Here is a 13,190-nt window from a genome sequence, read left to right on the forward strand (position 1 = left end):
TGGCTCAGTAAGAAATTGCAGATCTGTGAGGGCAAGAGGAGCACTTTGGTAATTTCACCTGAGTGATGTGAAAGAGCAGGGCATGTGGAGGATTAGTAAAATTATAATAGGTGAGCTCAGTGCTTCCATAGTGACTGTTTTGTTTGAAGGAGGTTCCTTCCTCAGCCTTGTCTGACTGAGAAGATGGAGGATGCAGAATGAGCTGCTTGTAAAGGGCTCCCACAATCACTTGGCAGCAAGAAGCAAAACAGAGCTACCACTGCCTGAGTGAATAGAAGAATGTGATTCCCAGTTCACTCCTGAGATCAGAGTTAGTAAATAATTGAACATGGTTTTATTTGTGGTAAAGTAGCAGGAAAATGAGGATGGTTTTGTGATTCAGAGTCAGTTTTTAGGGTTTGGTCTGATGGTGTTCCTGTCAGTAACCAATGGGATGGGATCTTAACGTTTCTGTTCTCTTGTGTTCAAAGCTGGCAAGAGTTTAGAGTTGTAGGGAGAGTGCTTCATCCCATGCTTCTAAGTGCTAGGCCTTTTTACAAATTACCATTTCATTAGCACAAAACATTCACTCTCAAAGTGGCTGATGTAATTTAGCAAGTTAATTACAGATCTATTTAATTACAGACTATCCATGTACTTTCCTACAGAGTATCTTCATGTCTGTGAGAGGATTTTTAATGCAGTATTCATGTCTCTTGGTTTTTAACAAGGAGAGATTTATGAGGTGAATTCCTATGGCAAATAACTGTTTGCTCTTATAAGTCCAAAGTTTGACTAACCTAATGGTATGACATATGAACATGGAAAATTCTGCAGGAATAAGACAGTAAAACTGGTCTCTAAACTGATAGAATAAAACAGATCTTACTGCAGTGATTTGAATTCAGATAAACTAGAGCTGCTAACTTGATCCTGTTGTATTTTCTTTAGATTAGAACAGGCGAAAGAAGCTGAATCTAAAGATGCTTTGAAGGATTTAGTTAATTTGATAACTTCCTTAACAACATATGGTGTCAATGAATTAAAGCCAGCTGGTGTTACCACTGGAGTACCTTTCCTGCTGCCTGGATTTGCAGTCCCACAGCCTGCAGGCAAAGGTGAGTCTGCTTTCTTTCTCTGTTTGCTTTTTTGTTTTCTAAATGCAAATGACAAGATACAGAGCAGCTGTGTATTGCAAAAACCCTTTGCAATCAAGTCTAGATTCTTTATCTGTGATTGTATATCAAATACTCAGTTATTTTGGTCTCAAAGACTTTATTTTGGGGTTGGTACCCAAAGAAGAAAGCTTTAAGGCTTTTGTCTTTGAGGACAGGTCCAACCTCTTCACTGCAAAGCTGACAGTTTTCTACATGGAGATTTGAAGAGATTATCTTATTGGAGAGATTCACTGATTTGATTTATGGTGTTTTAAGCTGCTCTTACTAAACTGATATGAAAGGCTGATGTGCTGGCTTGATTTTTTTTTTTTCATTATTATTTTTAATCCTTCCCCCCACCCCAGTTTGCTTTCTGTTAGCTTTTGTCTGTTCAGGCAAATGTAACTTGGGAGCTGAAATCTGTTATTTCATCACTAGTGTGATCAAAGATAAAATCTGTGCTGTACTTGAAACCACAGTCAATTGTGATTTGGAGATAAGGTTGAGGAATTCTTAAGGGAGAAAGGGTTGTGAAAAATAAACCTATGTTTCATATCCTCTGCATAAGCTTAAAATTCAGGTTAGTCTTGTATGTAGGAGTTTGGAATTTAATAGTGACTACTGTGCTAGTTCGTTGAACTTTGAGATATACCACTGCACAAGAAAAGCTTGTTATAGGATTGCATTTATAGATTTATAGACTAACAAATATACATCCTGGGTTCCTTGGACAGTGACTTCCTTTCTCTGGTATGGAGAGAGTTCATTGTTCTTAGCAATTGTTTTTCTTTTGCACTAAATAGATAAAGAAGGTGAACATAGTTTAATTTCTCCATGTTTTGATAATAGTATTATTTTTTTAGGCTAATCAGCTTTTGTGTTACAATATTGTGAGAGAACCATGGTCTGTTGCAGTCTACAAGGGTTTTTTAACATTGTGGTATTTTTCAGGACATCTCTGTTCCTTTTACCTGCTTTTCATAATGTTGGCAAATTATCTTTTTATGAAGACTGTGTTTTCTCAATTTACTCATTTCCTCAATTACTTCTATTTAAATCCTTTTAGTTCTTGAACTCTGAAGAGCTGGGTAAAATTTGATTTCTTCAGGGATTATTCTCCTAATAATCAAAAATAATTTATTAATCTGCTTGATTGCCTGAAACAACCATTGATACTAAGCTAGAATAGAAATAGTTGTCTGACACTACCATGTTCCTGTCACATTTACTAAGCTCTAAATCCCCTCATTTGAACGTTTTTCATAGTAAAGAAAGCAGGTAAAGAAGTCCTTTTAGGAGCAACTGAGTGTGATTCATAATGTAACTAATATTCTTCCAGATGTGAAATTGTTCCATGTTCATTTACAAGGAAATTTTCTCTTGCCTTCTGGAGAAATACTGATATTGAAGGTGGGGAGGCCAGGCATACAGATAATTGGACAACTTAGTTTACAAAACCAAAGAGAGTAGTGTGCCATAGAGAATATTTAATAAATAAGGACTTTTTGTTTATGAAAGAATTTTCAAATGAGGTTAACAGTTCGCATATACCTTTATTTGAAAAAAAACTTTATTGTTAAAACATCCTAAATGCTTTTTTTTTGGAATGTCTTTAAAGTTCTCACTCTTATTTTGTTAGTTATTTTTTCTGTTAGTTGTTTTCTGTCTTGTGGGATCTGTCCACTTATTCCTACAGAAGTTTAAGAAGTTGAATTTAAAGTATCTTTTGAGTAGAATAAGAATAATATCTGCCCATAGAAAATTCTGAGGAGCACTCATAAATGATGCATTCTTTAGCTGAGTGAATGAGATTTTAATCAACCTGAAGGTACTTACAAGAAAAAATGTGATGAGTTTTAAAGATATGAGATGTTTGTGTGCTAATATTAGAGCTGCTTTATGCTCTACAACTCTTCCCTTGTGTTTTAATTCCTTAATTGTTAATGATACTGGACCCTTCCAAAGCTTTTGTTTTCCCAGCTGCAAGGGTTGTCTTCTGCACTAGGGAATACAGAACTGCTATAATGTATAGTATATATAATATAGTGTATATATAGATATAATAGATCAGTGTTGCTATAGTGAGTTCTCCTATGGCCTGGGTACATGATGGGCAGGCTTTGTTTGTCTCTAGGACTGTATCCCACATACATTTTAACACAAAATCAGTGTACTTATCTGTTTTAAAGAAATTATCTTTGATCAGCATTTTTAGCTACTTGCATAAACTCTTACTATCAAAGCCATTTTAAAGAAGAGTAGGTTGTGGAATTTCCAGTGTAAGTGGTTGTGCAGAGACTTTTTTGAAGTTAGTTTTAATGATTTTTTTAAATAAAGGTGATACTGTACACTGTTACTTTATTCCCACTTATTAAAATGCATGGATCATTATTTAAAAGTGTATTCATTGTTTATGATGATTAAGAACTTTCTCTTTCCTTTTTCCTCCCATCCCACTTTGTTTCCTGATTTTTAGGTCATAGTGTGAGGAATATTCAAGCATTTTCTGTCCTCCAGAATGCATTTTTGAGAGCAAAAACCAACTATCTAGCACAAATCATCCTTGATGCCATCACGAATATTTATATGGCGGACAATGCCAACTACTTCATTTTGGAATCGCAGCACACATTGTCTCAGTTTGCAGAGAAAATTCCTAAACTTCCAGAAGTGCAGACCAAATACTTTGAGATGCTGGAATTGGTTGTCTTCAGCTTGAATTACATACCCTGTAAAGAACTGATCAGTGTGAGCATCCTTTTAAAATCCAGCACTTCTTTTCAGTGTAGCATCATTGCCATGAAGACACTCCTGAAGTTCACCCGTCATGACTACATCTTTAAGGATGTCTTCAGGGAAGTGGGGCTTCTGGAGGTGATGGTAAATCTTCTTCATAAATATGCAGCCCTTTTGAAAGATCCCACTCAGGCACTGAATGATCAAGGTAGAGTGTCCATTACCATTTTTCTAATACTTTTTCTAAGTCTTTTTTGGCTGGAAATACTGGAGTCGAGCATTTAGGAGAAACGAGGGTCTGAACATGTACCTCAAGGGCTGAATTCTGCTGAGGACTGCTGTGCCATCTTAAAAGCTCATTGGAATTGCTTCTCTCAATTTCTTGAGAGAAGCTCGAGGCTAACTTTAATGAATGATGCTGTATGAATGCAAAGTAGTAGGAGCTCATATTTTTCTTTTTAAGTATTTTTTTTAATTTTTGTTTTAGTGTACTGGTTCAATATTTGTTATTTAATGTGAAAAAAGTAAAGGAGCACTGCATAGTATCAATGTTCTTCCTAGTTAAAGGTACTTTGTACCTTCGTGTTTAGGAGACTTTTTTATTGTAAGCTGAGTCTAGATGTTTCTAAACATTAAAATAAAAAAATTAATATCAGTTATCTCCAGACTGGAGCACCCCAGGTAACCTGGATAGCTGCTAAGCCTGCAACCAGGCTCTGCCATGTGCCATAGGAGCATACACACACACACAAACAATTTTTTTTACCTTCTTCATTCAAACTGCAATCGAGCTTGTATGCCTCAGTGACACTTAATTTTTAACCATACCTGCTGGATGTTTCACATGGGTTTAATTGTGTGAAGCTTCATTAGTGAGTGATAGCTGTAGGTTAGTTAGAAAGCTTTGTTCCCCTCAACTCCATTGAAGAACACATCAGTTCTCATGTTCCTGTAAATAAATGGATGAAACTCATCTAAGCAAGGTGCTCCCTGGGTGCACATGTCCTTTTGTTGGGGTTTACTTTTGATTAATTTAAAATAAGCAAAACCCCTCTGTTTTTCCTGGAGTGTTGCTCTGTGTGTACTATGCTACTTGCAGTGTTGGTCTGTTACACCTGTTGAGCAATGAGCACGTTTGCTGTAATTATGTCAGTGGAGTTTTGTGGATTTTGTGGAATCTCTCTTTTCAAGTACTGAAAACTGAACAAGAGCATATGCACTTAATCTTCAGCTGGTATAGTTTTGTGGCTTGTAGAAACAATAGCTGCAATGTCAGGCACTCACAGTACTCTAAAACTTCTGTTTAAATTCTTGTCTTTGTTAAATTTACTTTTCATATGATTCATAGTTAAGCTTTCCCAGGAATGCATGTGTAGACTAAATCTCAATTTGCTTTGGAAAATGGTGGCACTGCATGCTCTCTGAGGAAGCAAAAAAAAATAATAAAAGTGTTGGTGGAAAGTGTCAAGCAGCATCTTTGGAAAGAGTGATATTTTCTATGACTTTAGCTTCTGAAATTTTTTTGTAGTGGATTCAAGAAACAGTTCATTTGAGGACCAAAAGCAGCTGGCTTTATTGGTTATGGAGACCCTGACAGTACTACTACAAGGATCAAACACAAATGCAGGTGAGTAAAGAGATTTGTTGTCAAGATATGAATAAAAAAGTAACTCAGAAAATCACATCTTGCCTTCCTATTCAGGCCAGTATTTAAATACACTGAAATACACTTCCTCTCTGGCCAAGTTTTTCCAGCAAAGAGAATAGGTAGCATACCTTAAAATGCGTAAAATAAAGGAGAACAAGATAGTGTTTAACTTAAATTTCTTTGGTGTTGTTTACTTGAAGGCAAACACCAGACCCCATTACTCTTCAACAGTTCTATAATAATTCATAGTAGTGCTTAGTGCATAGTAACACTGTTTGGATATTTAAAAATTTAAGCACATAATTAGAAATGTAGTTCAGTGTTCACAATGTCATGTCTACTTAATGTAATGTATTTTTTAGTTAAGATGTCTTTTCATTTTTAAAGAGTTATTCCCATTCAGTATGTACAAACAGGGCTCTGTTACAATTGTCCTTTTTAAATCAGGCAGTTTTGTATTATGCTTCATTAACCAAGACTTAGTGATTTTGGAGCTGTGGTAATGTCCACCTGCCTTGTGGCAAATCCTTGGCTGCTGTTAGATGGCATTCCTGGCCTCACCTAGGAAGCATCAATCAGCCATCAGGACCTCCTTGCTGCTTCTCAGGACTGATTTAATCTCTGAAAATGCACTGCAGAAACAACAGCAGGGAGCGTAAAATACATCTGTACTTTGGGATGATGCCACGGATGATGTTTCTGAGGAATCTTGTAGAGTTCAAGAGCCGAATTTTATCAGTAGTTTTCCCAGTTCAGGAGTAGGACAGAGCATACAGGAGGAGCTGAGGAGCTATTTCTCAAAAAGTTTGGCTGCTGTCTGTACTGCGGTGTGAGCTCAGTGGCACTGTATCCAGAGGCCAGCAGAGATTATAGGTCATCACAGAAGCATAAGTAGACACTGCCTTGAAGTGCTTCATACCACGTTCAGTTACCCTAGTCTGTGAAAACCTGACCACAAAGGGGTGCAACCCCTGTGAAGGGGTGCAACAAACTCACCTGTCTCCAGGTCTGAGCTTTCTCCTTTTCTCCCTGATCCAAAAGACATCAGAGAAAGCAGGAGGCACGAAATGGATGGTGGGATTAATATTTGTGCATATATATATCTGTTAGAGTAAATCAACTTGGTAATCCTGAACTTGGTCATTTAAACTGCTCTTTGAGTTTATGGTCACATGGAAAATGATGTCTTTTGATGCAGTAATGCAGATTTGATCCATTGTCCCAGTCAGTTTTCATCTTCAGTAATTAACATAGGGCAGCTCTAGGGCTGACACTGTACTAAACACACATTATATATGCCATATATATTCTGCTTTGGGGTTTGTTTTCAGAATCGATTTTCATATAATTGTCAGTTACTGCAGTAGCCCGTAAACTTGAAAACCATTGTTTGGCTTAAGCTTAATCTCTACAGAGATAGGTCTTGCCACAAAAAAATCTTTTGCAGAATCTTACAAATCATGTGGATAGACTGAACCACTTCTCAACCATTGCTCCTGTCCAGAAACAGCCCAGTTATATTTTCAGTTCATATTGCATTTAGTTCATTGCTAAATGTAAGATAAACCAGAACAGTCTTCACAAAACTGGAAGGGTTTGGAGGGTTTGTTACATTTTTTGTTTCATCCTGAGACCCTTTGACCTCTAGCATGAAAAGAGTAACTGCTGTTGGAGTAACAGAATTATTGAAGAAATTCTTAAAACTGACCTCCATCCTTGTACTCATTGCCTTTAGAAAAAAATTTTGTCAGAAGACATTGAAGTTCTATTTTTATTTATGTTAGGGGAGGAAAAATAGTAGTAAATCATAACACATCCATAGAGCTAAAACTCTGTCCTTCATTCTTGTCTTGGATTGAAAGACAGATGTCTTCTAAGAAAGGCACTATCTTTGAAATGGATAATTTTGAAATTAAGGGACTCTCAGGCAAAGATATGGGAATATGAATAACAGTTCTTTACTAGGAAAAATCCCAAAACACTGACAGAGTCAGAATACAACCTGACACCCTGTCAGTCAGGGTGTTGGTAGCAGTCCCATTAAATGGGACTAATTAATTAAATACAGTCCTCCTGCAGTGACAGATGTGGTTCAGTTGAAGCAGTGGTTCTGTAGAAGGATGCAATTTTTTTCTGAAGGTCCAATGATGATGTGGAAAGGTCCAGTTTTCCTCTGGAATCCAGTGGAAAAAAGGCTGCTCTGATGTTCCAAATCTCAGTTTTTATTTAGGTAGGAAATGCTTGGCTCCTCCCCCTGGCTGGAGCATCTCCCAATGGGATCATGTAATTTTATCAGTCATGCAGTGAGACTCAATGGCCCATTGGCAGAAGATATGTCCCTGGAGGAAGGATGAGTTGTGGAAAAGATAAGGAACACTTCCCCACCTGGTTTTAAGAGATGTGATAGGATGCATACTTTTGGCCACGTCCTGTGTTGCAACCCATGACAATTCTGTAGAAATGAAAATAAACACTTTTGGTGTTGTTTTGTTGTCATTATTTGCCACTGGTTCTCTTTTGCTTACTCCTAAAGCTCTTACCCTGCTGTCCTCTTTCCAACTAGGCATCTTCAGGGAGTTTGGTGGTGCCAGGTGTGTGCACAACATCGTCAAGTACCCGCAGTGCCGGCAGCACGCCCTGATGATCATCCAGCAGCTGGTGCTGTCGCCCAGCGGGGAGGATGACATGGGCACCCTGCTGGGGCTCATGCACTCAGCCCCACCCACGGAGCTGCAGCTCAAAACCGACATCCTGAGGGTAGGTGGAGGGCTCTCCTTCAGCACTCTTGCTCCTAAGGTGTGGTTCCTAGAGAGAAAACACTGAGAAGGATTGGGCTGAATTGGATAGGTGGTGTTCAGCTGCTCTATGTAGATTATCTCTGGAGTTGAAATGCATATATTTGATCCATGATTTTTAGTTTTCTACCATCTGTCCATGGTAGGCTTCAGAACTGGAGGTGTAGGCTAGTGAATGTTTTTAGCATCGTCACTTTTGTGGATAAATAATGAAGTTCTGCTAATATGATAATTTTGGTATTATAGTTATGATATAGTTTGATACTATAAATTATGATAATTTTTCTTGGTGGGGTCTTAGTTAAAAATAATGGGAATACATATGGGAAAAAAAGCAAGCAAGTAACATACATTTATTTTCAGCACTGGCTTGCATTTTTCTGTGGCATCTTACTCCACCAATTTGTATTTATGAATGCTGAAATAATTACTATAAATGCAAATTGCAATGATCACAGTAGAAGATAAAGCTGAAGGACTTGCTTGCTTAAGCAAAATAGTTGAATAGTAAGAAAGTAAGTCTGGGAGTAGAGTAAGAAGCAAGAAAACCATCTGTTTTCTCTTGTGTTAGGTGTTTTGTTTGTTAATCTAGACCCACAATTTCTTCTCAGAGAAGTATAATGTTATTTTTTTAAATTGACAAAATACTGATTAATTTTGGAGAAGAAAAGCTGAATCAAATAGTAGAAAGCCTTAATGAAGAGAGCTCAGGCATGTAGATTTATCTCTGTTCAAAGGAGCTGTAGTATTTCTCTGGCAGATGAACAGCTTCATATTATTCTGAAAGACAGAAAGAAAAGCTAGTAATAAATTTATTCATTTACTGTGTAATGTTTATGAAGGTCTTCAGTAATTTTTGAGCATGTGTTATTTACCATACTTAAGGGGAGAGAAAAGATATTGCAGTTCCCCAGAGGATTTAACAGAAAATCAGGATTTCTGTCTTTCCCTTGACCTGTTGTACTTGTCTTCCTTTGGTGCTGTTCTCAGAAGTTTTGGTTATGAAACTGACAGCCCAGAACAGTGTGGTGATGTGTCTCTTACTGTTTGTTCAAGTTTGTCAGGAAAGGAGATTCTGCCTTCAGAGGAATGACAGTCTTGCTATTTCACTGTCCATCTTCTGAGTGCTTAAAAAAGCAGCCTGATTCTGAAGAAGTAAACTTTTGGTCATGGAAAATTCCCTCTGGCCTATTTTTCTGTATCAATAACGTTTTTCTGGTTTTTACTACGTTTTCTGTAAGGAGGCTTTTTTCTTCTATATTCTATATTCACATGTGAGTCAAACTTCCCATGACAGGTGTTCTTTTTGTTTGTTTTTGGCTGTGTGGAGGGGCTTCTCCACCCCAACTTCACAGATAATGAGTATTACTCTCTAGTACCTAAGTTCATGTATTTTCTGCTGTTTATACCATGGTTTTGCATTTATTTATTCAGCAAGAAAGGTTTTATCCACTTTCTCTCTATGGCTTATTTTTTAAAAGAAACTCTTAAAATATAATCTCAGTCTCAATTCAGAGATTCATAGGGGAAAGCTAAAAATAAGTGGTCTTCCTTGGTTAATTTTTGCTGCCTGAATTTGCTGACTGAGTTGTTACATTTGAATGCCATTGTGGCTTCATATCTGCCAGGTGCTTCTGCATTGCTGATTTCTAGGAGACTGTTAGGATGCTCCAAGTTTTAGATTTCTCATTGCTGTGAGAAGTCATTTGCCTGCTCTTGTTTGAAATTGTTTGTGAAGTGTGGTGGCAGAGAGGATTCCTTTCTAACAGAGATATTCTCCATCTTGTCACTAAGAGGATTGCCTGGCAATTTTGGGTTCCATTCTGGGCTTGGTCAGGTCTTTTCTGTTGGAAGGTAATTTCTTATTTCTTATTTCTAAATAGGGATAATGTTCTACTTTTCCCCCCACTCTTTTTCTTTATTTTGTGAACTTTTGAGTATGCAAATTTTTGTAGTACAAAGTTGATCTTCAGAGACTTCAGGCATTACAAATGACACAAGGATTTTGCTAGCACAACCATGCTTAGTGGACAAAAATGTTCCTACCTATTTCCAAGCAGTTTGTAATGCTGCTGTTTGTTGCTGCTGTTGTTTCCCTGTTTTGATTGTTTGTTTTGTCCACAGGCTTTGCTCTTGGTGCTGAGAGAGAGTCACCGCACAAGAACTGTTTTTAGGAAAGTCGGTGGGTTTGTGTACGTCACATCTTTACTGGTTGCCATGGAAAGATCTTTGTGCTCAGCACCTAAGAATGGCTGGGAAAAAGTAAACCAGAACCAAGTGTTTGAACTGCTTCACACTGTGTTCTGCACATTGACTGCAGCAATGCGCTACGAGCCAGCCAACTCTCACTTCTTCAAGACAGAGATCCAGTATGAAAAACTGGCAGATGCTGTTCGATTACTTGGCTGCTTCTCAGACTTGAGGAAAATAAGTCCCTTGAATGTCTTCCCTTCAAATACACAACTGTTCCAGAGACTTTTGGATGATGACCTAAGATCCCTGGATTCTGTGTCACCTACTCTAAGACACTGCAGCAAACTTTTTATTTACCTCTACAAGGTAGCAACAGATTCTTTTGACAGGTATGAACTTTGCTTTTTTTTTTTTTTTTTTTTTTTTTTTTCTTTCTTCTTTCATCTTCTCTGACTGCCCCACACCAGTGTTCCCAAAATAATTCTCTTCACATATCTTCATTGCAAGCTTTTGTATTTCCATTTTAATCTACTTCTTTCTTCTTCCACTCCACTGAAGGGAGGATAAAGTGTCTACATCTGACCAAATGACTTAGCTTGCTGGTGTTCTCCAGGGTGTGCAGCATTCTTTCTGATGTTGGATGTTTTTATTGTGGCAGCAGTTAAGATAGAGATATCAGTTCAGGGTTATATTTAATGTGTTGGAGCAACCTGTTGGCTGACAGGTTGCATTATCATCATTAGAACTACTAGATTTTTATCCTTTATTAAGTGAAATGAAAATTTGGTTGTTGAATGTCATAGCTTCATGTTTCATTTGATATGGAGCTCTAAAGTAAGTAATTAAATAATACCATGATTAATTTAGAGAATTTGAATCATTTGGGTTGGAAAATACTCTTAAGATCAGGTCTTACTGTAAACTTGGCACTACCAAGTCAGCCACTACACCATGTCCTTGAGTGCCACATCTACACACCTTTTAAAGACCCCCAGGGATGATGACTCAGCTACATCTGAGGGCAGCGTGTTCCTGTGCTTGAAAGCCCTTTTGGTGAAATTTTTTTTCCAAATATCAAATCTAAACTTCCCCTAGTTCAACTTGAGGCCATTTCCTCTTGCCTTTTGGCTAGTTATTTGGGAGAAGAGATGGACACCCTACTGCTATGGCCATCTCTCATTCACGTAAGACTCATGTCTTGTTTTACATGGATTTGCTCATTCTTTAAAGTTCTAGGTATTCTGTAAATTATTGGGGTTTTTTTAAAATTTTATTAGGAGACACTCCCAGAATTAAACTAGAATTTAAATTATGATAAAACTCAAAATGAAGAGAAATGTGTCTTAAAGGTGGTTCAAAATTGCAACAGAAATTGACTTGCCTTAAAGTAGTTTTTGCCCACAATTTAAGGCACAAAACATGAAACACAGACCTAAGCTTTGCATCTGGGACCTTGAAGCTCTTTATTCCCCAGCCTTTGAATGCATGTGACCCTGTTCTAATAAGATGGGCCATCTTGCCCCCAAAGCAGTAGATCTTAATGCTTTTCTCTTATGTAAAGAAAATTTTAAAAACTAAGAAACCAAAAAACCACCTTAACACACACACATTCCCTCACACTCTCACCAAAAAGCCAACTTCAGAAATCAGTTTATTTTATCTCATTTTAAAGCATTATTAAAGCATTCAGGTAGCAGGAGGACAATTCCTATTAAGAATGTGTTACTTGTGACACTGGCTAACAGCAGAGAATAAGGAAAGGTAAGTAAATCCCAAGGTGATGTTGTATAAGGTAACTAGCTAAGTTCCTTTTTTTTTTTGGCTGTTATTTTCAGTGATTTTTCCTTCTTTAAATTTTCTGTTCATAATTCATTATTGAATTTACATTGACTTTATTTCTTACCCCTGTTTGTTATACCTAATTTACTGAAGCTTTACTTCCTCCTCTGAATTTCTGCTGTTGAACATTGAAAGATGTCCTGCTTTGCTGGTATCTGTAAATCTCAGCAGAGCAGTGAACAAGCAGTGCAGAGTCACACCAGGGACCTGTGCACACTTTGCATGTCTGTGTGTTCACCTGTTTGTCCTTTGTCATCGTGTTGTTTCTGAAGGATGGATCCGAGTAACGATTTTATTGGTGCTTTTGTAAAACTAACAAGCTTATGGGCTCTGGTTTCTTCTCTAACCTCTCTGTCCTACCCCTGTCTGTTTTGTCTGTAGTCGTGCAGAACAGATCCCTCCTTGCCTGACAAATGAGACTTCTCTCCCCTCTCCTTGGGGTACGCCAGCTTTGTCCAGGAAAAGGTACCGACCCTTCAAAGAGAAGCTGATCTCGTTTCCAATTTTCTCTCTTGCCGTTGTGTTTCTTAGTTTTGGGGGGAGGGATGTTTCTCTTAAGCTGCTGTTCTGAGGAGTGCATTTTCACCTGTGTGTTTACTGGATAAAAAAATGTAAAGGCATGTTTGATAGTAAATCCTAGGCAGTGATGAGATCAGAGACATCTCCAGATTCCCATAGCACTTGAAGTTAGGCTTGTGTTTCAAAACCAAGTAAATCCTAGTATAAGAAATGATCTAAGGGAGGTATATATGACACTCTGAGGAGCAGTTCAAAGACATTCAGACTATGCTAGTAGATCAGTGAATACAGCAGGATTTCTTTTTTCCTGACTAATTTTTCAAG

At 37.6% G+C, this 13,190-nt stretch overlaps 1 protein-coding gene across 4 annotated transcripts in view; it reads left to right on the top strand.

Moving 5' to 3' along the window:
* Positions 1-13,190, top strand: part of WDFY3 (WD repeat and FYVE domain containing 3) — a 147,997-nt gene that overhangs the window by 71,881 nt on the left and 62,926 nt on the right. For 3 of the 4 annotated variants that reach the window (XM_056489731.1, XM_056489733.1, XM_056489732.1), the window contains exons 9-14: positions 931-1,097; positions 3,613-4,080; positions 5,401-5,499; positions 8,084-8,277; positions 10,440-10,897; positions 12,729-12,812. In XM_056489731.1, the coding sequence (XP_056345706.1) occupies positions 931-1,097; positions 3,613-4,080; positions 5,401-5,499; positions 8,084-8,277; positions 10,440-10,897; positions 12,729-12,812 (1,470 nt within the window). The remainder of the gene's footprint in view (positions 1-930; positions 1,098-3,612; positions 4,081-5,400; positions 5,500-8,083; positions 8,278-10,439; positions 10,898-12,728; positions 12,813-13,190) is intronic. The other variant, XM_056489734.1, reaches the window with a different exon arrangement.

Source organism: Oenanthe melanoleuca, chromosome 4 (genome assembly GCF_029582105.1).
Source record: "Oenanthe melanoleuca isolate GR-GAL-2019-014 chromosome 4, OMel1.0, whole genome shotgun sequence".
In the NCBI taxonomy this organism is placed as follows: Eukaryota; Metazoa; Chordata; class Aves; order Passeriformes; family Muscicapidae; genus Oenanthe; species Oenanthe melanoleuca.